Here is a 24,018-nt window from a genome sequence, read left to right as displayed (position 1 = left end):
CCCACCCCACGGCCCCTGGCTGGCGCTTCCGCTCAGGAAGCTCCCCCGGCACGTCATAATAAGGAAGGGAAAACCCACACAAAACTGTGGAGCTTGACAAAAATGAAAGTGCAAAGAGGGCCTTCCATAGTCCACCTGATTCCTAAGCCAAGCCTGAGAGCCCCTGGGGAGCAGAGGCCCTGTTTCCCGCTGTTCTGAGTCCCCGGCCAGGTTCAGCAGGGGACCAAGCTCAAGGGCGGCACTCCACAGACTCCCTAGACCAGCTTCTCCCTATGAGAGAATGCCGTTGAACTTGTAATGCCCCCCAACAGCCGAGGCTGCTTGGGGGGGGGGGTGCTGGGGGGCTGAAGGAGCATCCCTATCCCCGGGGGAGGAGCTGGGATGGGTGGGGCAGGATTGCAGGAGCCGGTGAAGGTAGAATCAGGCAATCAGCCCTCAGTGAGCCCCCCTGCTGGCCTGGGCCGATTCACACACCCAAATAAGTCTGTGCAGCCCCTCCCGTACATCCCAGGGGCCACTATGACAGGTAAATAACTGGCCATCCTGCCAGACTTGGAGTCCAGATCATTTTCTAGGGGGAGGGAGGGAGGAAGGGGAGAGTGCTTACAGGTCAAAATGAACTAAGAGAAAGACAGGTGGAGATCTTCCTTCCCCAGCCTTGTAACCCTGCTCCAGGTTCAAAGGGGGTAGGGGGTGGGGGCTAAGCTACCCTGTCTACACGTGCGCAGGTGTCTTCCAGCCTGGGCAGTGTTCTGACCTTGGCAGGCACAGCCCGGTCATCACCCTCGGGCACACCCAGGCTGCACTGGGCGGGGGGTGCCCTATAGCTTCCCTGGCTGAGCCTGCATCCTGGGGCGGGCACCTCCGAGCTGAGGATTTACTCCTTGCACTAACCCAGGCTGGTATGGGCAGGGGGTCTGGGAGCACACTCCTGAAGAGAATTCACTAACAGTGCGGTGATGAGCATGGCTGACCTAGAATGGCCTGTGGGAGACTCGGCTCCTGATGGAAATGGCTACAAATAAAACACCACTGATCCTGAAAAAAAAAAGGGTGGTTGGAGATGGCTCTGACTTTTGGGGTTAGGAGTTAGAGGGGATGGGTGGGACTCCCGCCTGGCTCTGGGGGTCTGTGAGAGGGCAGGGGTGGCAGAAGGGGGCAGAGACCATGGGGAGACCACTCTCAGACTCTCAAAGAACCCCATGCTGCCCTTTAAACTTGCCATGAAGTCAAGGAGAATGGGGGTGGGGAGAGAGGCAGGGTTAATTTTGGGTTAAAGTTTAGTTTCATAATCCAAGTTACAATAAGAAAGAAACTGAACGGAGAAAACAACAACCAACAACACTCAAAAATCTCAAGATTTTTCTTTTTGTCGTCCCTTCCCCCAGGCACAGGTAGGACAGAGGCTCGTTTATAGTGATACCAAAAAGCTCTCAAGTTAAAAAACCAAATGGAACAGGGAGACACTAGGCAGCTGTGCAACCCGCCCCCAGGGCAGGGGGACCAAGAGACACTGGCCAGAGGGCCGGTGGGAGCTTTGGAGGCCGGCTGGGCAGGCGGAAGCCGAGGAAAGGCGCCCGGTGCCCCCGCCCAGCTCTCTGGCTAACGCCCTCAGCAGCCCCCTGAGAATTCCCTGGCCTCTCCAAACAAGCCCCCAGCGGGTGGCTCAGGGGAGTGGGTCCTTTGTAGCTTGAGGCAGTGCCAGTTTGCATGGAACGGATTTTTACTGACATTTCCAAAGGGCCTCACTGTGCCAGTCTCTTACCACCGAGGGTTTGGGTCTTTTTGGCGTTTGCCCTCTGGGCTTTTAATGCCCCATTTCCTGGTACCCTCAGCAGCACCTCCCTCCCCCCGCCCTCCTCAGAGCCCTGTTACATCAAACTAAACTCCCCTGGGTGCTCCAGCGCCCTGGCCGCGGGGTGTTGGGGGAGAGCTGCAAACCATGGCTCCCGGGTTTAGGAGGTGGGGGGCCTCTCGGTGGCCTGGGGGATGGGGAGCACACAGCAGAAGCCCTGCTTGCTCAGGAAGGCAGAGGGCACCTGGGGGAGAGGGACAACGGCCCAGCTCCAGCCTGAGCCCACAGTGCCGCTGGGGAAAGGTTCCCAGCTCACCCCAAGGGTCCCAGACCCCCTCAAAGGTTGGATTTGGAGACCAAATGACCTGGGCAACCTCATGGGAGGGAACACCCCAATTCCCTTGGCGGCTAGAGTCTTGGAGCTCTCTGGTCTCGGCTAAGAAGAGAGTCTGGGATGGCCTGGGGGCTTCAGGAAGAGCAGCTTCACTCCCTGGGGTCAGGGTTGGCCTCACGTTTGACCCTCAGGGACTCGGGGTTTAGCCGGATCAGCAAGCCCACTTGCCAAGTGCAGCAGGGGCCGAAGGGGTGGGTTGCTCCAAGGCCAGGACCACGTGGATGGGCTCTGAGTCTCCCTTCGCAACCTAGAACTTCTCTGGCTGGGTCAGAGACTCGAGGCAGGGGGCCTTGTGAACCAGCAAAAGCCCAGGAGGGAAATGCCCACGGGTGCCCTGAAGCCGGCTGTCAGGTGAAGGGGCCGTCCAAAGTCCAAAAGAAATCCATTTTTCTCTTTTGAGTGAGAGAATCACCATCTACCTTTGGTTTGCGGTCCCGCGACTGACCCCCCCGCTGGGGCTGCGCCCCCACCCCCCACCCTCCGGGCTGTGGTGAGAGTGGTGGGCAGACGCAGTCACACAGATCCAACAGGGCCTTTACCTTCCCCTGCACACTGGGCATGCCTGGGAGCCGCCTGGCCCGCACACCTTCCTACCTGACCCTCGCGCTGCCGCCACCGCCGCCGCCGCCACTGGTCCATAAGCCGCTGCCGGGAAGCCTGGCAGAGAGAGAGGAGCGGGGGTGAACGAGGGTCCTGGCAAGGGCCTCGGACAGACGCGTCTCACAGGCCCCGTCCCCCGCCCCGACACAGAAGACAGGGGTGGGAAGGGATGTCCGTGGGTCGGCCTTTAGGAGGGACATGGATCTGTGGCTCTCAGGCTTCTGGAAGGCACAGCATCTTTAGGTGTGTTTGATTTCTCACACATTTGTCACCCGGGAAACTGGTTCTAGACGGCACACCAAAATAATTGAAGAGGATTAGGAGTAACTTCTCTTGAGAGCAGGGCGAGCTCCCTGCGGCCCCTGCACGGGCACCTCGGTGATTCCCCAGGGCTCGTCCAGAGCTGGGGGGCCGAGCATGGCCCGGTCACAGGCAGGGGTCCCTGTGGAGCAGTCAGCCCTGAGCCATAGGCAGGAGGCCCTGGGGATGGCCTCTTGACACTACAGGAACCTTGGCCAGGAGACGGCTTAAGCCTAGCTGTTCTCCTGAGGCCTCAGGCTTGCTTGGCCATCTTGACTCCAGACTTCAGTGTCAGCAACATCACAGCCCCAGGCCTAGGGGTGAAGCATTCTGGGGGTCCAGCTGGGGGAGGAAGCGTGGGGCTGCAGAGACCTACGTGGGGTGGGCCTGTGGCTCTGGAGGCACGTTATGGGGATTTAGATCTGGCTCTTCTGTCTGAGCTCCACCGTCCCAATCAAGTTGGCATTGAAGGGTCTCCTGGGGGTTTTGATCTGACAACGCACCAGGCAGCAAGGCTGTCCCAGCAGTGGGACTAAACGTCAGCAGGACAAGGTGACCCAGTGTGGCTGCAGAGTGTCCAGGTGAAGGAAGAGGTGGGCAAGTCCCCTCCCCCGGGCTTCTTTCGGCCACAGCATGTGCACACACAGCCACGCCCTGGGACACACACAGACACACTTCCCCACGCGTGGAACAATCTGCCTCCAAGCAGACGCTTGGAGGCCCGATCCCAAGACCCGTGTCCGGTGACTGTGGTTTTAAATGATGTGCCCGAAGCCAGCAGCAAACAGCCCAACGGAGGGGCTCAGCGTTGGCCACTGAGCCTTCCAGATAAGGAACTGCTACAGGACGAGGGGGTAAGGGAACATGCACCGTGGAGGGCGGGGAGCAGGGGAGGAGAGAAAGGAGAGAGAGAGCCGTCCCCCAAACACAGCAAACTAGAAGCCCACTAAACTCTAAGACTATTGCCCTAGCTACACAGAACTACTGGGGAGGAAAGAAGTTCAAAAGGGAAGGAGCTATTCTAGAGACGTCAGGCTAAGCTACTTCAAATGCCAATGAAAAGAGACATACTTGCATTTAAATATGGTAATAGGGCTGTTGAAGGGGGAAAAAGAAAGATCCAGGTGAAATAAATGTACACAGCAATGACCCCTGCCAAGACCAAGGAAGGGACTCCCCCACCAAGTCCTCTCCCCATTTCTTCCAGGCAGGATCTAGATTTCTGAAGATGTGGGTGCTTGCGCAAAGTGCTGAAGGAAAATAAGGAAGATGTCAAGTTATTTCTCCCCATCCCAACTCTACACCAGGCTCTGCTGCAGGCCCGGAGCAGGGCTCAGGGGACCCTGAGGGAGAAGGAAGAGGGCGGGGACAGGAGGAAGGTCCTTATTCTTTTGTACTCTCTCACTTCTTACTTGAAACAGGTTTCCTTGGAAGCATGAAAAAACTGGTGGTGGGGAGAAGGGAGGGGGGACAGAGCTGGGGGAGGGGAGTTGAGTCAATAAGAAGACTTTTAACAAAACCTCTCTTTTCTGGAGTTGAGTGCATTTTGGACAAAAAGTCTGAGAGAAAGAGAGAGGAAAGAGGGAGGAAAAAAAAAAAACCTTATCCAAGAAAGAAAATCCATTATCCCTAATCTCAGATAAAGGCTCCTGCTGGAGACTGGGCAGCAGACACTGCTAGGGGCTGAATTTAAACTCAACCATCAAAACGGGGCTAAGCAGAGTGACAGGTGTGGGGGGGGAGCAGGGGAGGGGAGCCCCCCAGTGTGCCCAGAACAGCAGAGACAGCCCTCACAGCACCCCCTCTGTGGCGACACAGTCCGCCATCCCCCCCCTCCCCCCGCGCAGCCTGGCCTCCTTGGGAATCTCCTAAGGGGGGAGGAGAGAGCGCTGCCCCAGTATCCTGCCCCGGGGCTGTCTTCTTGGTCCACATCCCCAGCTCCCTGCCATCCCCCTCCTGTCCTGGTAGGCCACCCAGCCTCACTGGTCACCCCAAATACGTTCTCCAGATGACCTGGCAGCTAAGCCCCTGATGCTATTTCTAAGGCCAATGGGCTCTCCTTGGTGGCGGGGCTTGTGGGGGATGCGTGAGCACAGATCCAGGAAAGGGGTGTGTGTGTGTGTGTGTGTGTGTGTGTGTGTGTGTGTGTGTGTGTGTGTATGTAGCCAGGGGCCGTCATGGGCCTAAAGCTGTTCCCATGGAGTGCAGCCTGTCTCCAGGACGGCAGGAGGGACCTGAGGACCAGGAGCTTCCAGGGCTGGACCTGGAGGAGCTGGAAGAACAGGGAGAGCCTCGCAGATTGGGCTCCTGGTCCTGTTCTCAGCATCTCTCACCAGGCCCTCAGGAGCCAGGGGTCACCTGCGGCAGACTCCCTCCTTGGGAAACCTCTTATTTTATTTTTGAAGGGATGGGGGTCTGGGTTGCCCTGGCAGCGGGTATTCAGGGGAAGACTGCAGGGAATTAGGCGGATCTGGCAGGGCTCAGGGCTTCTTGCTGGGGCTGAGGCCCAGGCAACCGTGGCAGAGCCCCTGGTCCATGAGTGCCCGTGGCCACCCTAGCACCCCACTGCCCAGATGACCGTCCCCCGTCTGCTGCTGGGAATGCGGAGAAGGCCTCCCTCCTCAACACAGCCTGTCTGGCCAACATGTGAAGGGGACAACCAGGCTTCTCCTCGTGAGGCAGGTTAGCCCAATAGCCAAGTGCACAGACACGAAGCCTGTCTCGGTTCAAATCCTGGCTCAGCCACTTACTAGCTGAGTGACTTTGGGCATGCTGCCTTAACCTTTCTGTGCCTTGGTGTCCCCATTTATAAAAGAGATGACGATATTAGTCAGAGATTAATAGATGCAAAGTGCTTAGACAAATGCCTGCCAGGAAATAAGCTTCAACAAGTGTTAGCTCTCATTCTGATGAGGCCCATCAGGTCTCTGTCCAGCCTTCAGCCCTGCCCTCAAGACAGGGCTCTCCCTCATGCAGGGCTATTCCACCTTCTCTGTGGTTGGCCACATGGTCAGATGGTCATTAGCACACAGGAGGCCTGAATTCCTACTGATAACAGTGGTCTGGAATCTTTCAGGATGTCCCAACTTCATGATGTCATTTTAGTGCAGCTAAATTTCCATACCTCAAAATTAGAATATGCGTTCCTTTCAGCTCTAACAACCGGGCCAAGCTGGCTGGCGTGACCCCAGTGGCTTAATACCTCCCATTTCTTAGCAGTAAATCAGGCAGCAAGGAGAAAAATGTTTGGCTAATAAAACCTCAGGACTTGAGAGCTATAGGTTGCCTACCTGGCAACTCAGGTGTTAGGAAGGTAGTATGGCCCTCCTGTTAGAGAATCTTGCATTCAAAAAGAGGCTGCCTGGTACGAAAGAATGAAGCACTAATGGAGGAATTCCAGGCACGGGCAGGTGCCAAGCCTCCTAGGAGCTGTCATGCAGACCTAAAGGCCCAATCTCACCAGTCTGGAGTTCCTCGCCCCACCAGTGCAATAAAAGAAGGGTCACTGGGTTTGGCATCAAAGGCTGGCCGCCAGCCTCAGCTGCCCCTGGCTTGCTTTATAACTTAAGCACCGTGTTTCACTTCTCTGCGCCCCGAGTAACCAACTCCTGTCTCCTGCAAGGAGGTCAAGCCAGATGACCTCTAAAATCCTTTCAGCTCTGAGCCTGCAAGAGCCTGTCTTCCTGGTGTAAGAGGATGACAAACCCAAGTCCCTCTGTCACTGGAAAGCGGCGCCTCTGAGGGTGGCACTATCACACCTCTGGGGTAAGTAACTCAAGTAAGTGAAAGCTGTTGCCATCCCACTGACAGTGAATGAGATGCTTTTCTGGACTTTCTGGATCTGTGAGAATTCAGTGCCAATTAGAAGTCAATGGCACTTTTGGTTTTTTGGAGGCTTCTACGACACCACACCTACTTTTTATTGCTTCTGTGGCCCTTACCAGTTTTTGCCTTACCTAAGCACAGTTATTTTTAGGTGCACATCTGATTTCTGCTGCTGGGTGGCAAATTCTTGTAGGGTGGGGACTGAGTCCCATGTCCCACTTGGGACCTAGCCCAGAGTCTGTCCCACATTAGACTCTTGCGGAGCATCAGCTGGTATGATGATGGTCAGATGCCCTAAGGAGGTGGAGGAGAGCCAGGGCTGGGAGGCAGTGCTCTGGGTAAACTGAGCTGAAAGGCAGCACTGCCTGCATGCTTAGCTGCCTCTCCACGCCCGTGACCCTGCAGCCCGGGGGCAGCAAACTCAAATGCCCACAGGAGTGGGCCAGGAGCATAATTAACCCAGTGAAGGGTACCAGGCAACAACAAGAAAGAGCGCCCTGCTCTGTCTAGCGGACTATCCTTACCGCCAGCCACTCGCTGGACCACTTGGGGAGTTTTCACAAATGCTGAGGCCTGGGTCCCACCCTTGGAGATTCTGATTTATCTGGTTTAGGGTGCAGCCTGGACAGGGGGACCTTTAAGTGCTTCCCAGGTGACCCCAGGGTGCAGCCGAGGGGGAGAACCTTTGGTTTAAAGGCTTTCAAAAATTGCAAAAGGTTAAATGGTGGCGCACATCTGCATAGTCTGTCACTCGCTAACCTTGTGGAAGGAAAGGCCCTCCTGAGAACACGGTGGGGAATCTAATCCTTGCGACCATCTCCTGTGAGATCCACTTCAGGGTCTCCGTTCAGAGCAGCAGGTCTCTAGCCTGGCTGAGGGAGCTTTAGCACACAAAGAATCAGGTAGCGCCTTTGTCTCTATCTTTTAAAGGCCCTCCAGATAATTCTGATGCATGCAGAGATGCACAGGATTCTCTGTGGGATCAAGGGCAGAGAATCCTTGATTTAGAGGAAGTCTTGGGGTGTCCTTGGTTTTTAGTAAACACTGAAGGGCTCCACTGTCCTGTCCACCGCGGGGTATTAGGTCACGGACCTCTTACTTTGCGTCCTCTCCCCTTCCTGGTTTGAGAAGATGCCGCCTGGGATACAGTTCTGGCTTGGTCACTACTTAATTCTGTGACCTTCGATGAGTGAATTCCGAGGTTCCTTACGGCTCTGACAGGCTGTGATTTCTGAGGGGCATCTTTATAAAACTCTCTCTTATAATGTGCACTACCATCCCGAATGGTCCATTAGGAAAGACAATTTTTCCTACATTGTGCTTGCTTTAAGCACTCTCCACCCCCTTCCCCAGCACGCCCTGCATCTCCAGGAGGCGTGTAGAGCTGCCCAGGGTCCCTCTGAGGGTGGGCACTGTCACCCACCTGCAGCTGCTCCAGGCAATTCCTCCTGCCTCCCTCTTCCTCTGATGCCTGGGCCCTGCCCCCGGAGATTCTGATGATATGTCTGGGTGCAGCCTGGACCAAGGAAACTTCCAGCGTTCCCCAAAGCACGGCCGGAGCTGAGGTCACGGCTTTAGGCACTGCTTGCTGGGGTCCTGGGGAGGCAGGAAGCAGAAAGCTCTCCCTGGGGACTCTGGCCCAGCATCCTTCTCCAGGGGGGCCGTATTACCTCCCAACAGAGAGCTGGGGCCCACAGTGCCCTTGCTCACCTAGATCTTTTGCAGGGACTGACATCAGAGGCCTCTGTAACTCCCGACCCGTTCTCAGCCCCTTATCCGCTCAATTAATATTTATTGAGCACCTACTACATGCCAGGCACTATTCTAAGCACTGGGGTCATAGCAGTGAACTAAACACACACATTCTCTGCCCTCACAGAGCTTCCAGTCACTAGTCCTGATGGGAAAGGGGTCTCCAGTTGTGGGACCAGGCTGCACACAAACCAACTCCCCGGAAAGGAGAGAAAATTGGCTACCGAGAAGCAGGGTTTCGGGCTAAAGGGGAGCTCTGGCCACTCTGACAGCGAGAAGGGGGCTCTACCCTGGACCCACCTAGCTTGTAGCCAGGCCCCTGACTGTGTGTACTATAGGGTCTTCTCATAGCTGAGCTCAAGACCTGGGTGTGGCTACACCAAATCCTGCTTGGAGAGGGAAGCAGCGATCAGAAGACTCAGCCTTGCAGGACGGTCGAGGGGAGGGGGTGGCCATTCCAGCTAATGCTTTTCTCCAAGATCCAGCAAACAAAAGGAAAGGGAATGGAGGCATTCCCATGGCTATGATCTTGACCTAGCCCCTAAAGGTCTTACCACTTCAATTCAGTTAAAAAAATCACCAAGCTAGGCCCTTGGTACACATGACCAAGACACAGGTCCCTCAAAATTCTTTTCAGTCAGGACCCACCGAGCTGGGGGCAGGCAAATCCTTCCCTTTCTGGGCCCTAGAGAGTTCCAGCTTTGGCCCGACTACCTGGGGCCTCGGGGACAAGGCAAAGTTTCTCTGCAGTGCTGGCCAGAGGGCCAGTATTAGGAATGGCTGATACAAGTGCTCCACCCTGGCTCCTGGCCCTAGGAGGACACTCTGTTCCGCATTGCTCTCTCTCTAGCAAGACTTCAAGGGTGAGAGTGGCCACAGGGAGTTCACTCCAAAGCCAGCCTTCGCTGCTCTGTGACAGCAGTTTGTGGTCCTGGCTAGCCCAGGGACACCCACTTGCCCACAGAACAAACATCAGCCTGTCAGAGACCAAGACCAAGACCTTCAAAGTGAAGGCGTTTCAGACTGTAGTTTCTAAGGAGACATGAGCAAACTATTCTGAGAGTTTCTCCTTCTCTCCTGCACCACCCCTCCCCTCACTCTTCATAAAACTGCCATTTCTGCTTTGCAGACACTCTCCCACCTACCACCAATGGGTGTCAGGACAAGCCACTGGTCTGACCATTGATGCTTCTAGAGCTCGCTGTGCAGATGGCTTTTTACATGTCTTGTTCTCAAAGTTTCAGATGTCCAACTGCCAGTTAAAGAGTCAACATTTTGCATCCTCCCCATAGGGTCTCTCACTGAGCCATTTAAATCTAAATGGCCTAAACTCTCCTGGGCCTCCTCACTTTGCCTACTTTCCCCAGCTTCGTTCTTCATGGGCCTTTGCAAGGGCTCGGCACAATTCCAAGCACCAGCCCTATAGCACCCACTTCTGTGCACCAGGACAGCAAACGTTCAAGTCTTGAGCACCCTAAGATCCCAGGCTCCCAACTTGGCCCCATCACTAGCTCCGTGAGTAAACTAACATCTGTGATCTCAAACTCTCTCTCCTGTAAATGCAGAGTCCATCACTTTTTGACTCCTGAGACAGGCTGTTTTTAGGTGTTGAATTGGGCACTGATTGGTGGACCATGGGATGGTCAGGGGGTCTTGGGGGAGACCCCCGGGAGGTGAGGGGGAGGCATTCTGGGGGCTCAAGGAAGCCGCTATTTACCAACCAGTACAGAAATCATTAAAAATTTGAACAGCCGGCAGATCCTGCCACTGCATGTCAGCCCTAGGTGACAAGGTGAAGTGTAGAACCTTCTCTGTTCCTTTGTCTCCTTGCCTTTCAAGCAGACGAGATGATGAGAAAATGATCGTTACACTGATGGTAAGAAGAGCAGCTGCCACTGGGGCGCTTTCCACGGCCAAGAGGCTTCCCCCGACCATCTCAGTGGGCCCTCAGTGCAGTACCCCCAGGAAGACGTTACTTGGTGAAGGACTCAGGTCCGGAGAGGTTAAAGGAAACCATGCACAACATGGCTAAAAGCAAGGTGGCAAAAATCCCATCTCCCACGCTCACTAGCTGCGCCACCCAAGACGAGTTATGTAACCCCCCCTTGGCCTCATTTTGCTCCTCTGTAAGCGCGATTAATGACCTCCTTTTCCGGCTGCTGTGAAATTCAGTGAGATGGTGGCACGGGTGCACCATTATCTGGCACTGGGTGAGCTCTCAGTAAGTGGAATAATAACTTTTATTTCTATTTTTATTATTATTGCCCAGGGTAATAACAGTAGCGTAGCCTTCCTATTCTAAAACCCTATTAATTTACATGACATTTCACATACAAAGGGCTTTAATAGATAACATTTATAATTTGCCTGTGAGTGATAAGGATACGTCTTATCTGAAGTACAAGGTGGGTAATGTGACGGCAGGAGGCGAGGGGCTCGCAGGGGCTCAGGGAGGGCCTGCCTGCGGTGGCTGAAGACCCCGGAGCTGGCGGTCGCTCCTGCCCTTTTGCCCTTGGATTTGTTCAGTTCCTTCCAGCTCCTCTAGGAAGGGCTCAGCCAGAGGGGCCTCTGGGGGTCCTACCATCCAGTGGAATCCTGCTCTCTCCTCTGTTCCCAGCACGTGCCCTATAAAGCAGGGCTATGTCTCTCTGGTTCGTCACTGTGTCCCCAGCTTCTGGGGCAGGGCTGTGATGCAGCAGGTGCTGATAAGCAAGTGTGGAATGCGTGGAGGAGGAATGGATAGGTACAACAGGGCGGGCAAGGAGGGGGCTCTACCTGCTCCAGGCCTTACCTGAATCCTAGCTCGTTCAAGGGTGGTGCCAGAGGTCAGACGAAGAGAGTGTGGAGAGGCCCTAAACCAGCTCCACTAAGAGAGATGCAGGACAGGCCCCACACCCTCCCCTGCAAAACCGGGCTTGCCCTGAGGTCTGCTCGGGCTCAGAGCAGGGCAGCAGGGCTTCCGAGGGGGGTCAGCAGCTGCACTCTCGCTCTCCTGTCCTCCTCTAGGTGACTGCATCTGGGCGAGGCTCTTGGCTGCAAAGGAAGCCAGCCCTGGGCAGCCAGCACCCAGGACCCACTGGGCCAGCTCAGTGCAATCCACAGAGACCCCGACAGGGAACAGCCTAAGGCAACAGTGGGGACAGCGCCCCTGGTCCACAAAGTGTCTGCCCGTGATTCCCTAGGTCTGGGAAGAAAGTGGCGTCAGCTTCTCAGTGCTAAAGTCTGTTGTCCAGCTGTCCTGGCCCAGGTAACAGGACAGCACCTGCCCAGATGGGGGCCACGGAATCATCAACAGAGGTAGGAATGCTAGGGAGGGAAGCCATGTAATGCTTTTGGGCCCTTACACTTGCTAATCCCTGGACATGGAGTACCCTTCCCTCATTGGCTGCATGGCAAATTTCTATTTGCACCTCAAAACCCAGTTCAGATGGTGCCCCTTCCTGAAAGCTTTCCAGGCAGTCAATGACTCCCCAGTCCTGCCACCCCTCCCCCCCAGTCAGGCCACGTAGGGATACATCTGGCTGCCTGTGCGACGCCCCTCCAGGCTCTGACTGCCTCACTCGTTTGCTCAGGATCCCCTCCCAATGCCCAGAGAAGATCTAGCCCCGGGCAGGTCCTGATGACACCGTCCAGCACACTAGAGAGAATGCGCTCGCATGGTCCACCCCCAACTGAAGGCACAGGGAGCACAGGCGGTGACCCCATTGGCTGGGGTCTCTCTGAGGCAGGGGATCCAAGCTGACCTGGACTCAGGGAAGACATCTCGGGGTAGGACTCTGCTCTGTCTTTTCAGCCTGGGGAGAAGGAGGGAGTGGGGGCCCATCTTGGCCTTCTGGTTTGTCCTTGGTTGTCCTGGAGGCATGAGTTGCCCATCCCTCAGGCCTGGCACTGCCATCTGCCTATAATCTCACACTCTATTATTTGTTGTTGTTGTTGTTTTGGTTTTTTTAATGCCTGGTCAGTGTCCCTCTCAACAACCTGTGAGGAAGGGGACAAGACAAGGAGATCAATAGCCCCATTGGACAGATGGGGAAACTGAGGCCCAGAGGTGGCCTTACTATCCCAGCAAGCTGGGGGCAAGAACTCAGTCTCCCGACTTCCCTCCTGAGAACCGGGGGCTCTGGCTTTGGCACCCCGAGTCACGTTTCCCTTTTTCATGCAGAGGAGTTTCAAGAGGCATGGAAACCTGATTGAAAGTGAAACCCGCAATCCCGTCAATTCAGACTGCTCCAATTCATTTCCGCAAACATTTATTAAGTGCCTATTAGGCACCATGCTCTGCTTTCATCATCTGGGAATAGCGTCAGCTCCTGATTTTCTAGGCGACGGGAGGAGCGTGGGAGGGCGGCCCATCCACAGCTCATGCCAGAATCGGGGGTGTGCTGCTGAATTTTACTTCTTCATTTTCTTTTAAAGCAGCAGCTACACTGTCCTGACTAAGCCTGACTTTAATATTCAGATGAGGGATAAGCCCCCAGTACCCACAGGGCCAGGTGGCGTGGGAGTGGGCTGGCCACAGGAAGAGCTGGCTTGTGATTTCAAATCTGCCTGTGGATCCAATCTGTGAAGGGGGTAATCCCTAGAGATGAAGCTCAGGGCTGGAGGGAAGTGCAGGTTAGAGGGCTGGTGATGAAGCAGATGTGTGTGGGCTGCCGCGTCAGGCGGGGCTTCCCTTTACAAGGGAGCGTTTCTGTTTAGAGTGCTGAAACATCTAGCTGCGGGCGCCTGGGACTGTGGGCATGTCAACGGACCCGGGAAGCCGACCATCCCATCCTGGCATGTCAAGATGGGCTCCCCTACCAGTGAGGAGCCCACTACCACTTGCTGGGTGGGCTCCGTTCTGGAACCCAGCCAGAAGCACCGAGCCAGGCAGCACCGGCAGGGCTGAGGACCTACCACGTCAGGGTGTACCAGGGTTCCCCCTGAGGGCATTTCTGGGGTAGGGGGTGAGGAAAGAGCCCCGTACAAACTCAAGCAGGGGAAAGTCCTGAGGTTTAAACAGACACCCGAGTGAGGGGTCATCCCAAGCCACTGGTTTTATGATTCCACCACAGTGGCCCTGGAATCACCTCCCCTGACAGAGTCACAGAGGCTGGGAGGGAGGCCTGTTCCTCTCTCTTCAAGAACCTGACCAGAAAAAGCATAAGTTTTTCTGGTGGGAGTACGAGCACAGGTTTCCCGAGTGGGGGCTGAGCGCGAGGGTCTCCGCCACGTGGGTGGGCTGGGGGGGGGGTGGACGGAAGGCCTCTGGAGTCACTCCCCGCAGTGGCCCCGGTTATCCATCCAGGCAGGGCCCCAGGCCTTTGGCGTGGCAGCCATCAGCACGTTTGAACACTTCACACATGTCGTAAACCGGACGGAACGGACAGGTGGGTGTGAGCTGGCTCAGGAAGCAGCCCCTTGCCCGTGGCTGTTTTCCCCAGTCATCTGGCATAAGGCAAACTCCTTCCCCTTCCAAAAACTCGGGCTCTCTTCACTCTGCTCTCCACATTCAAGCCACGGCCCTCAGGATAAGACAGACCACTAAGACTTGGTCTTTGCTCGAAGACTAGACCATGTGACCGAAAGTTACACTGCAGAGCCACAACTGAAGATGGGCTACAGCAGCTTCTCTGCCAGAGAGAACAGGATATCCTTGAGCTATGGCGCCTCACCTCAGACCACACCCCCTCCCTCGGTGTGGAACAGAATGACCATCTTTCAGAGGGACCAAAAATCAACCAGCACCTGAGAACCATCCACCATTAGACTGGAAACATGGAAGGCAAAATACGTGGTGAGCAGTTGTGAGTTCCGGATCCAGCAACCACGCAGGCATCACTAATCAACCACAGCTCCCTTTCTGCTTAGCTAAGACTTGGTCTCAAGACCATTCTTAAGCCAGTGCTCCGGGAAGCCAGTCCCCATCAGTCAACATCAGCACCTGAATGAAATCTGTTTTCCATCACTGAGGAGGTAGAAGCACAAACTGGCACTTCCAGAACCAGAGTCCCAGGGTTTCCCCGCCTGGAACCTGTACCACCCGGCTGTTCCCACACAATCATCCTAGGAGGGAGGTGGGAGCACTGAGCCAGGGATGCTAGTCTGACTCTCCTGGCCGCCCCGAGGGCCCTGTGTCTGAGGTCACTTCAGTAGCCAAGGCTGTGGCTCAGACACTTTTTTGATGGTTGGGGCCGCATTAACCCTGCTGTCCCAGTAGAGCTGAAAGACCCCCAAAGAGCCACAGCCAACCTGAGGCAGGCGGAGAGGAACAGAGCCCAGAGAGGAGGAGGCAGAGAGGAGGAGGGGCAGTGCAGAAAGAGGGGAGCATTCTTTTGAACTCACCCACATGGGTCCCTCACTGGCACCCCGGCCCCCCCCCACCTCTCCAAACCCCTTCTGACTCACTTTGGAAATCTGACCACATCACTCCTCTACCTAAAATCCTCTAAGGGTTTTTCATGTGTTTTGTGGATCAAATGTGAATTCCGGAACCTGCCCCCCTTTCTAACCTTTTCTCCCCTGACCCACCCCCACCCCATTAACTGCTCTTAATCCCTGGGACCTGCACTGCAGCCCCTTTCAGGTTTGTGGCAGAGATTGCTAAGTGTCCCCTAATAACTATTTCACTCTTCTTCCTTAATGCCAGAATCCTGGTTTTAGCTGCCACATGGCTACCAGGAATAAAGACATTCCTGAGGTTCCTTTGCAGCTAAAAGTGGCCATGTGACTAAGGCCTGACCAACGGGATCTAAGCAGAGTGCCACACATAATTTCTAAGAAGTGTTATTAAAGGGAAGAGATGTGTTCTTCTGGGATGAGTACGTAATGGCTGGAGCTTGAGCAGCCTTTTTAGTCTATAAGATGGAGTCTTACATTGAAGAGAATAGGACACAAAGATAAAAGAAACCCAGACCCTTGATACTGTGGAGCCACATCCAGGCTTCTTTCACACTGGAGAGAAAAAACAAATTCTTATTTTGCCTAGGCATTATTATATTGCATTTTCTTTCTTTTAAAAAAATACTTGATTCAGTGCCTAAGCATGTCATTTCTCTACCTGGGATACACTTCCTTCTCTTCTTTACCCAGCTAATTTTATTTGACTTTGTAAGACCCAGTAGTGGTGTCACCCCAGGCAGGACCAGCAGCCTGTCTTTGTCCCCTTATAGTGGAGAGAGGTTCCCTCTCTCTAGCTAAGCACCTGTCCCGTGATGCTCAATGGGTTTGATCACTGGCTCTCTCCCTCAGCTGGACCATGAGCATCCTGAAGGAGCTAGCCTTATTCACGTCCAGATATTTGGTACCTAATCCACTGCCTGATGATCAGTACGTGGGGAGGGAGGAAGGGAAGAGGAGGGGTGAAGCAAGAAGTCCCAGCAACTCCTTTGGGGATTCTCAATCATTCCTTTCACTGATAAGTAGATCCACCAGCAGGTAGCTTCATCGGGGGTGATGAGGAAGAGAAAACCACTCTGGAGAGTGGTAGAATAAGAACACCAATGCCCACTGTTTCTGAAACTTCCAGTTGTATAGCACTCACCAATTTATAAGGCATGTTCACATATACACATTACCCTAGGTAATTCTAAAAACCTAACTCACTAGGCACTATTATAATCCCGAGGGCTCAGAGGGCTAAGTCACTTGCTCAAGGTCACATGGCTACTATGGGGCCAAGTGGCACCTGGAAATGAGACCTTCTAGCTTCATGTCCAGCAACACAGGTGCCTCCTCGGACCTGCACCGTACAGGGGAGTTAGGAAAGCAAGCTACGTGCAAACCAAACGTGGGCAGGTGTGCACAGTGCGTGCATGGGCTCACACACACCTGGTGCACAGATGCGAGGGGCTCCAGATGTTCAGTGGCATTTTCACTTGAGGGCAGGGGGCGATGGCAGAGGAAGGGGCGTGGGAGCGGACCGAGCAGCTGCTGCATGCAAACGCTCTGCCACGGCTCAAGGACAGGGCCACCTCGAGCAAGTGCAGGGGACACGAGGAAGCAGAGAGGGCTGGGGACAGGCGGCAGCCAGGGGGAGTGCGCATGCTTTCAGAAACCGCACTAGGCTGTCACCGGTACCGGTTATTCAGTGCGTTCACCTCCCCCGGAGCGAGAGCAGGACACTGTCAGGCTAAGAGACGGCAGCACACAGCATGTCCGTGGTAAACAATTTATTTTTCTACCTCAGTTGCTTACAGGGGTAAAAATAAAACGGCAATAGGGAGAAGCACAGACGAACTATTTACAGAGATGAAGAAAATTCACAACGGCTGAAACGTCTGTGAGGCAAGCATACTAGGACAAGTTCACCAAAGCAAAGCAATTCATAGCAGAACAAAATAAAGAGGAAAAAAAGCCATACAGATTAAAAAGAAAAAATAGCACTTATGGAAAAGCCTGAGGGAAAATAAAAGGAAAGTAACCAATGATTACATCAAGCATCTTTAATGAGATGAACACAACTGCACAGGTTGGGTCTAAAGGACACTGACATTCAAAAGGAGGGACTGAATGCATCTGATGGAAGCACGTAGGTCGCTTCTCACAAACCCTGAGCGTGAACAAGGGGTGACTCTTGAGGGCCCAACTGAGCTGTACTTCGTTAATCCAAGAGAGTGGGGAAGTGGACGGCTCAGGATCATTGGGAAAGGAAGCCCTTCTGGGGGTGACCATCGGGGGTACTGACCTGATCAGGATAGACCCTCTGTGTTCGTGCCCTCTGACCCCAGTGGGCCAAGAGGCCCTTGATGCCAGCAGGGAATGCAAGGCCAGTAGGCAGCGAGGTGAGGGCAGAGGTGCTAGGGAAAGAGGGACCCAGTGTGGATCGGTGCCCACGGGGCCTGAGATGTGGTGGCAGCACCTGGGTGCCTCCACTGTCCCTTCCCGAAGACAGATGTGTATTATTATAGCAACAACCACTGAGGGACTGGCCCCCAAAGACAAAGACAACCAGATAATGTTTATATAATTTTTCTACCAGATTAGATCGTTCACATTAGTATTTATACAATAGTCTCTGTGTGTGTGTGTGTGTGTGTGTGTGTGTGTTCACTTCTGGTTCTGTCCGCCATAGGACATAGGTGCTCCAAGTCACATATCCCCAACCCCTGTGGGCACCAGCACTTAAAAGCTCACCCATGAAATGCCCCAACAAGCCTATTTGGTAATTATTTAAAATAATTTAATTATTTAAAATAATTAGATTCCCTTGAGGAAGGCTCTACAAAGTTTGTGAGAAGTTTCCCTCTGGCCCCATTACATTCTGGGAGGGTGGCAGGTGGAATGCGTGGGTGGGTGTTCACAGTGCATACGAGAAGCAAACTGGGAGGGGACTGGAGAATAAAATTGCTTTTAAAAAACTGAGAGAAGCATTGAGGACAGGAGTCTTTTCCAAGAATTACAAATGAGAAAAAGAACATTCGTTCCAACAGGCAGCTACGACAGTGTTCAGTGGGCACTGACAGCAGTGGGGTGGCCCCGGCAGGGACTGGGTCCTCTCTCTAGTAATGGTAGCAAACCCCAATTTGTTATGCCTCTCTTAAGAGCTAGTTGATAAAAATTATGTCTTGTGAAATCGGCAAATAGTCTGCAAAGTGAAATAAGAACAGAAATTAACAGACTGAACTGAAATGAGGGTCCAGAGGGGGAAAAAGAGAGGAGACCACCGCTCAGGATCGTAATAAGTCCAGTCCCCACACCGATCCACGAGGGCTGGGCTGGGGGTGAGGGGCACGCGGAGGACCATCTGGGCTTGGGAAGAAGGAGCCACGTCCACGGTGGTTGATCACCACTCAGTCTTTCTGGAAGAGAACTACCCCCCACTCTAACAGTCATCTGAAGCCCATAGCCCCCTTTATTGGAGCAGCTCTCCTTTATTTTCATAGGAGCCTAAAGGTGGGCAGAGACAGGCATTTCTTAACACCAACTGTGCAACCAGAAAGGTCTGCAGCAAGCCCAGGTCACACAGGTAAAGCAGGGACACCAGCAGATGAGACGGGGATTCACAGAAAGGGCCAACTCAGGTGAAGAGGCGGCACCTTCCTGCAGGGGACGCCGGACACTCGGTGTGTGGTGAGGACACACAGGATGCAGACCTCAGCAGCCCTCCAGGACGGGGGTGTCCTTCCGCTGCTCTTAGCTACCTCGCATCACCCCACAGGATGGATTCAGGAAGGGCTGGGAGGGGTGCGGGAGGTACACGCATCACAAGAGAGACGAGGTGGGCAGTGGGTGAAGTGGGCACCACTGAGAACATGGAAAAGAAAGACCACGAAGAAAAGACACCAGGGCAGCTTGGTGGTGATGAGACCAGCTGTGCTGACGTCGCTGACTCACAGGCATGGGGAGGGGGTCAGCGGAGCCACCCTGACAGGGGCGAGGAGAGGGCAGAGTTGGGCTGCCCTCCCCTGGGTCACCCCTCTGCACCCCAGGCCCCTTGGCCAGATCCACTGAAGACATTCCTTACTGGCACGGGGCAAGAGACTCACGTCAGAATGCTGCAAAGCTTCCCTGCCCCTGAGGCCGAGGCTCCAGGAGGAGTCTGGAAAACCACAGGGGCCTACCTGGGCTCTGTGTGCTAGAGTCCTCGGCTGCTGGAGGCTCCTGGACAGCAGACAGAGCTGCCTTTCCACAGGAGGCCACTCCTCCAGGGGCAGGGTCACCCCAAGCCCATTCCATGACTCTTTACCACCACCCTCCCACCGGCTCTGTTCCCAAAGCCCTGGCTTGTGGTGAAGGGCTAGGCACCTGGGGGACCCCATCTCATCCTACCCAGCCTCGGTTGGTCACTCTTGCATCCCTGTCTATCCTGCATACGTGTCTATCTAGGGCAGACCCAAGGATGCAGGTCCCTGAGACACAATTCAACCAGATATTTCCTGGGCTGGCTCATGGGGCCCCGAGGGCAGGTTCTCAGATGAGACAGGGGCCTGAGCAAGGGGCCCACTGTGTCACCCCTCCTCCAAATTATACTGTGTTAGGATCCCTAACTCTGTCTGCTGGGACTAGTGCTACACTGAGGGGGCAATGGCAACCTGGTTGTGAAGGGAGGTAGGCTGCACCAAGCACACAGAGCAGCAAGGCACTCTCACCGAGCCAGGATGTGTGACCCTGCACATCTTCTTATCCCCTGGGGAGGAAGGTAGGGGAGGGAAGAAGAGGAAAGCCTTCCCCCAAACTACCACCAGCTTCTGGGCTGAGCAGGACAGGCAAGGAATGGAGAACAGGGACGGTGACACACAAGGTCTTCCCAGGAGAGGCAGTGCACGCATGCACGTGCGTGTGGGGACCAAGCACCCCTCATCGTAACACACCTCTTCATGTAGGCTCTGGAAGAGCTCCATCCAACAGAACTCTATGTGGTCATGGAAACGTTTTATATTCTGCACAGACAGTAGCCACTAGCCACGTGGCTGCTGAGTAACTGAAGTGTGGCTAGTGTGGCCGAGGAACTGAATTTTCCATCTTACTTAATTCTCCTTAAGTTAAATTTAAACCTTAGTAGCTGCATGTGGCTAGTGTGACGTACTGGACAGACGGATGCTAGGAAGATGATGGGGTATGACCGTTGAGACCCAGGCCGCCTGGGTCCCAATCCTGGCCCTGCCCCTTACTGGTTGTGACCCCTTGAACAGGGTTTCTACCTCTCCAGGCTTCAGGGTCCCCATCTGTAGAGGGAAAATCTAGAGGAGGTGCAGACCGTGCCTGGCCCGGTGCTGGCTTCTCAGCTTGTGGTGTCTGGTGTCCTGCTTGGAGAGGCCCGTGGCCACCTGAGCTGCCACGTGCAGCAGAGAAGCAGTGTGGAGGGCTCCCTTGGGGCAGCTTGCTGAGGGGCCCACCCTGGTGGGGAAACCACCCGGCCCAGGGGACACACTTGTGGGCAAGTCCCCCCACTCACCCCCCTCCAACTGAACTTCTGCTACTGTACCTGCTGTTCTCTTCCGCCTCCCCCGCAATCAGAAGGGTGCACGGACCCCAGCCACCATCCTGCCCAAACCCCTCACTTCCAGAAGACAAAAGAGAGGCCCCGAGATGCTGGGTGACCTGCCTATGGTCATGGGCAGCCAGGACAAGAGCCTAGGGCTTCTGTTGATGATTGAGGATCTGTCCCCCATAGAGCATGGCTCTCAGTGTCCCACATGCCTCCTGACCTCCCCCGACACACCCTTCCCCACCCGAAGCTCAGTCTGAGGCACAGGTGGGACCGGCCCCTTGCACGCCGCGCGCCCGGCCCTCCACTGCCTTCAGAGCGCCGTCCCCCCAGGGCCATGTCCTGCTCGCCTTGCCGCCTTGCAGCTCAGGCCTCCGGGTTTGGCAGGATGACCAACCAGGAGTGGAAGCCCAGCTCCCTAGCGGCCCCTCCCAAGACACAGAACCAAGAGGGCAGAACTCTGCTCCTCGCATCTTTTCTACACCCCCCAGCTGTCCTCAGAACACAGACACCCCCGAGCACCCCGATACATTCTTGCTGTACTCCAGGTCTGGGGAAGGCTGGCTTCCCCCCTTCTAGGGAGAAGCAAGCCCCATAAAACATTACTTCCTTCACGCCCCTCCCCCATCCCTGCAGGACCACGGCCCCCGCTGCCCCACAGGTTGGGGGTCCCAGGCCTCCTGGTTACATGGGAGCTAGAGCAGCCTGGGCACGTGAGTGGGTATCACTGGGCGCTCTGCCTTGAGTCTCTGACGCCCACATGGAGGGAGGGGAGAATCTAACCACCCCCCCGCCACCATCACTCAGGACAGAGAGCAGACCCAAACCCAAGAGCACACCCAGCAACACACATGTCAGAAGGGCACCGGAGCCGGAGGAGGGGAGGAAGGAAGGTGAGGTCTAGACAGCAAAGCACGTGAACGCTGGGGAGGCACAGGGAGACAGAAAACCCTGGGCCCCAAGTTCAGTCCCCTCCCCAAGGAGAGAGAATCTGGAAGAGGTTTCAGAAAACGGAGGGCAAGCAGAAGGAGGGCTCCTGTCTTGGTTCTTTCCCTTCCCCCTACAAGCCACTCTCAACGACCCGGGACCAGTGAAATACTTCAGTTAATCAGAAACTGGGCTGCATCCTGAGCTGGATACAAGGTCATGTGGATCTGAAACTTAGCACCTGTAGGTCATTTCGTGAATGGATGCATACGTGAGTTGGTTCTCCTTAGGGGTCCCCCTCCCCCCAATGCAGCCCACCTCCCATGTCCCCAAAGCCCTGGGAGACAAAGCCACTCACCTGGGAACTGATAGCCATAGCTAGGAGCAAATCCAGGGTAGCCGCGGCCATAGGTTGCCACAAAGTTGGGGTAGCCTTGAACACAGAGAGAAAGACCATGTCGGTTAGTGCAGCTGCTTCAGGCTGGGGGAGTCTGAGGGAGGGCGGGAGTGAGACACAGTCCGAGATATTTTTCTCCACAAAATTACTTGTCTCCCGTGGGGGTCTTTACCCAGGGCCTGGGTCACCCCTCGCCCGTGGCTGGGGCACTGCTGTCAGCCTGCTGGTGATTAGCCCGTATTTGGGCCGAGAGACCCCCAAAGCCCACGCACTTTCTTGAACCTGCAGAGTAAATGCCACAGGTTAGCCCCAGACCCTCGGCCCGCGCCGGGTGCTGACATTTGCAGAGCTTACCCTCTATGTACTTTACCTTAAGGCTATTGACAGTAGGAGATTAAAGTCCTTCGCCAGCACCATGGACAGAGCATAAGGAACGCGGGGTGGGGTCACAGTCTAGGGGCAAAACTCGGGGCTGACTCTGTGCCTCTGGAAAAACACTGGGCCCAATGAGCCATGGCCCGGGGGACCAAGCCACGTCCAAGCAGGGACACTCCACCGTATCTTCCCAGGGCCCTGGGAGAACAGGGAGGACCGGGCTGTACTAAATGTGCACCACAAGCATGAACCCAAAGCCTCGACAGGCATTTCCCAGCAAGCATGCTCCTTCCAGGCACCCGTCCCAGCGGATTACCTGGGGGTGCTGGCTAACCGAGGGGTGTCTGTGGAAACCGCTGCTGGACTGGGCATGGGGTGCAGAGGAAAGTACTGGCAAGTTCTGGCGTCCCTGTGGTTGTCTCTGATCAGTTACCAGTTACCAACCCCCCATGAGATGCCACTGCTGCTCCCTACCCTTCATGGTGCCCACTCAGACCCTCACTCCTCACGTCCCGACTTCTTGAGTTCGGCTACAAAGAAGGCTGGGGTAGCCTTCTTGGACGGAAATTCCACTGGCCATAGGAGACCCATGGCTGCCCCGTTCCCAGCCTGCCAGGCTCCCTTTGCTTCCCTCCGCTCAATACAGAAGAAACTCAGTCCATTCACGCTCTTAAAATACCACCCTGGCCAGCCTGCCACCTACTTTACCACCACCACCATTGCCAGCCTGACTTCTGCTTTGACCTCTGAGCGGGACGCCTGTGGCTGTTTTCGGCTGCCCAGCACCTGAACCCCCTTCTCTGTGTTGGAGTCTTGGAGACAGGCCTGCCTCCCATCATGGAAGCAGAAAGGCCTCCCTCCTGCTCTTGCTGAGCCTGGCAGCTGGGAGGCAGACTGTGAACCTGGGCTGGGCCAGTGCAAGTCTTCTCCAGGTGCCAGCGGGGCAGAGGAGGGCGGACGGTTCAGAATCTATTCTGGCGTCAGCAGCAGAGCCCAGGGTCCATTGGTGGCAACAGTGGCCCCCTAACCAGGTCATTCCTGGGTTGTCCCTTGGTGGGGCTGTGGCTGACCGCCCAGCTCCCCAGTTCCTGCCTGTTCCCCAGCCTTCCTGGCACTTCTGTCCGTTGCCCAAGCCCCTTCCAATAATCTCTTTTACTGTTTCTAGCAGCCAGAGTAATTTCTGTTGCTTTGTCACCAAAACGCTAGTAGAAAGCTGCTCTGATGGGCGGGTTTAGGACTGTCTTCACGCCCTCCAACCATAAGGCCGATAAGTGGCGGCTTTCCACATGTATCCTTGTGGCTCCATACAGCAACTTGAACACCCTAAACCCAGGCTCTGGGGTCTCATCATCCACTTCCAAGGTGGGTTCTCACATGTCACGAGCATTTTCTGACCCTGCAGGTGACGGCTGAAGACCAGGATCATTCACTAGATTCCAGCTTGGGTGCAGCATCACGGGTTAGAGTTTGCGGGTCTTCCTGCTGCCTGTTCATAGCGTTTTTATGTTGAAGGGGGTCCAGAAATGGGACCCACCCTCCTCCAGTTTCCTCTGCTTGTTGGTGCCACAGCTTTCACCTTGACCGGAAGATCTGTCATCAGACCTAAGACAGAAGTTTGCTGGACTAGACATCAGGAGATGGGTTCCAGCCCTGCCTCTGGCCCACGGCCATGCCATTGGGGTTCTTCCCTTCCTTCTGGGAGCTTGAGTCTTGCCATCTGCAGAAAGCTTTGCAGGTCCCCTGAA

At 55.1% G+C, this 24,018-nt stretch overlaps 1 protein-coding gene across 9 annotated transcripts in view; it reads right to left on the bottom strand.

Annotated features, from left to right (window-relative positions):
* The window catches only part of MSI2 (musashi RNA binding protein 2), a 393,232-nt gene that overhangs the window by 27,639 nt on the left and 341,575 nt on the right, over positions 1 to 24,018 (bottom strand). For 7 of the 9 annotated variants that reach the window (XM_036835933.1, XM_036835934.1, XM_036835930.1 and 4 more), the window contains exons 10-11: positions 21,860 to 21,934; positions 2,784 to 2,846 (exon numbers count right to left, since the gene is read on the bottom strand). In XM_036835933.1, coding sequence (XP_036691828.1) covers positions 2,784 to 2,846; positions 21,860 to 21,934 — 138 coding nt within the window. Of the gene's footprint in view, positions 1 to 2,783; positions 2,847 to 16,840; positions 18,232 to 18,621; positions 18,891 to 21,859; positions 21,935 to 24,018 lie in introns of those variants that run through there. The other 2 variants (XM_036835939.1, XM_036835937.1) reach the window with 2 other exon arrangements.

This window comes from Balaenoptera musculus, chromosome 20, assembly GCF_009873245.2.
Source record: "Balaenoptera musculus isolate JJ_BM4_2016_0621 chromosome 20, mBalMus1.pri.v3, whole genome shotgun sequence".
NCBI classification, from domain to species: Eukaryota; Metazoa; Chordata; class Mammalia; order Artiodactyla; family Balaenopteridae; genus Balaenoptera; species Balaenoptera musculus.
Note: the sequence above shows the minus strand (reverse complement) of the source record. Positions and strands in the feature narration are given on the sequence as shown.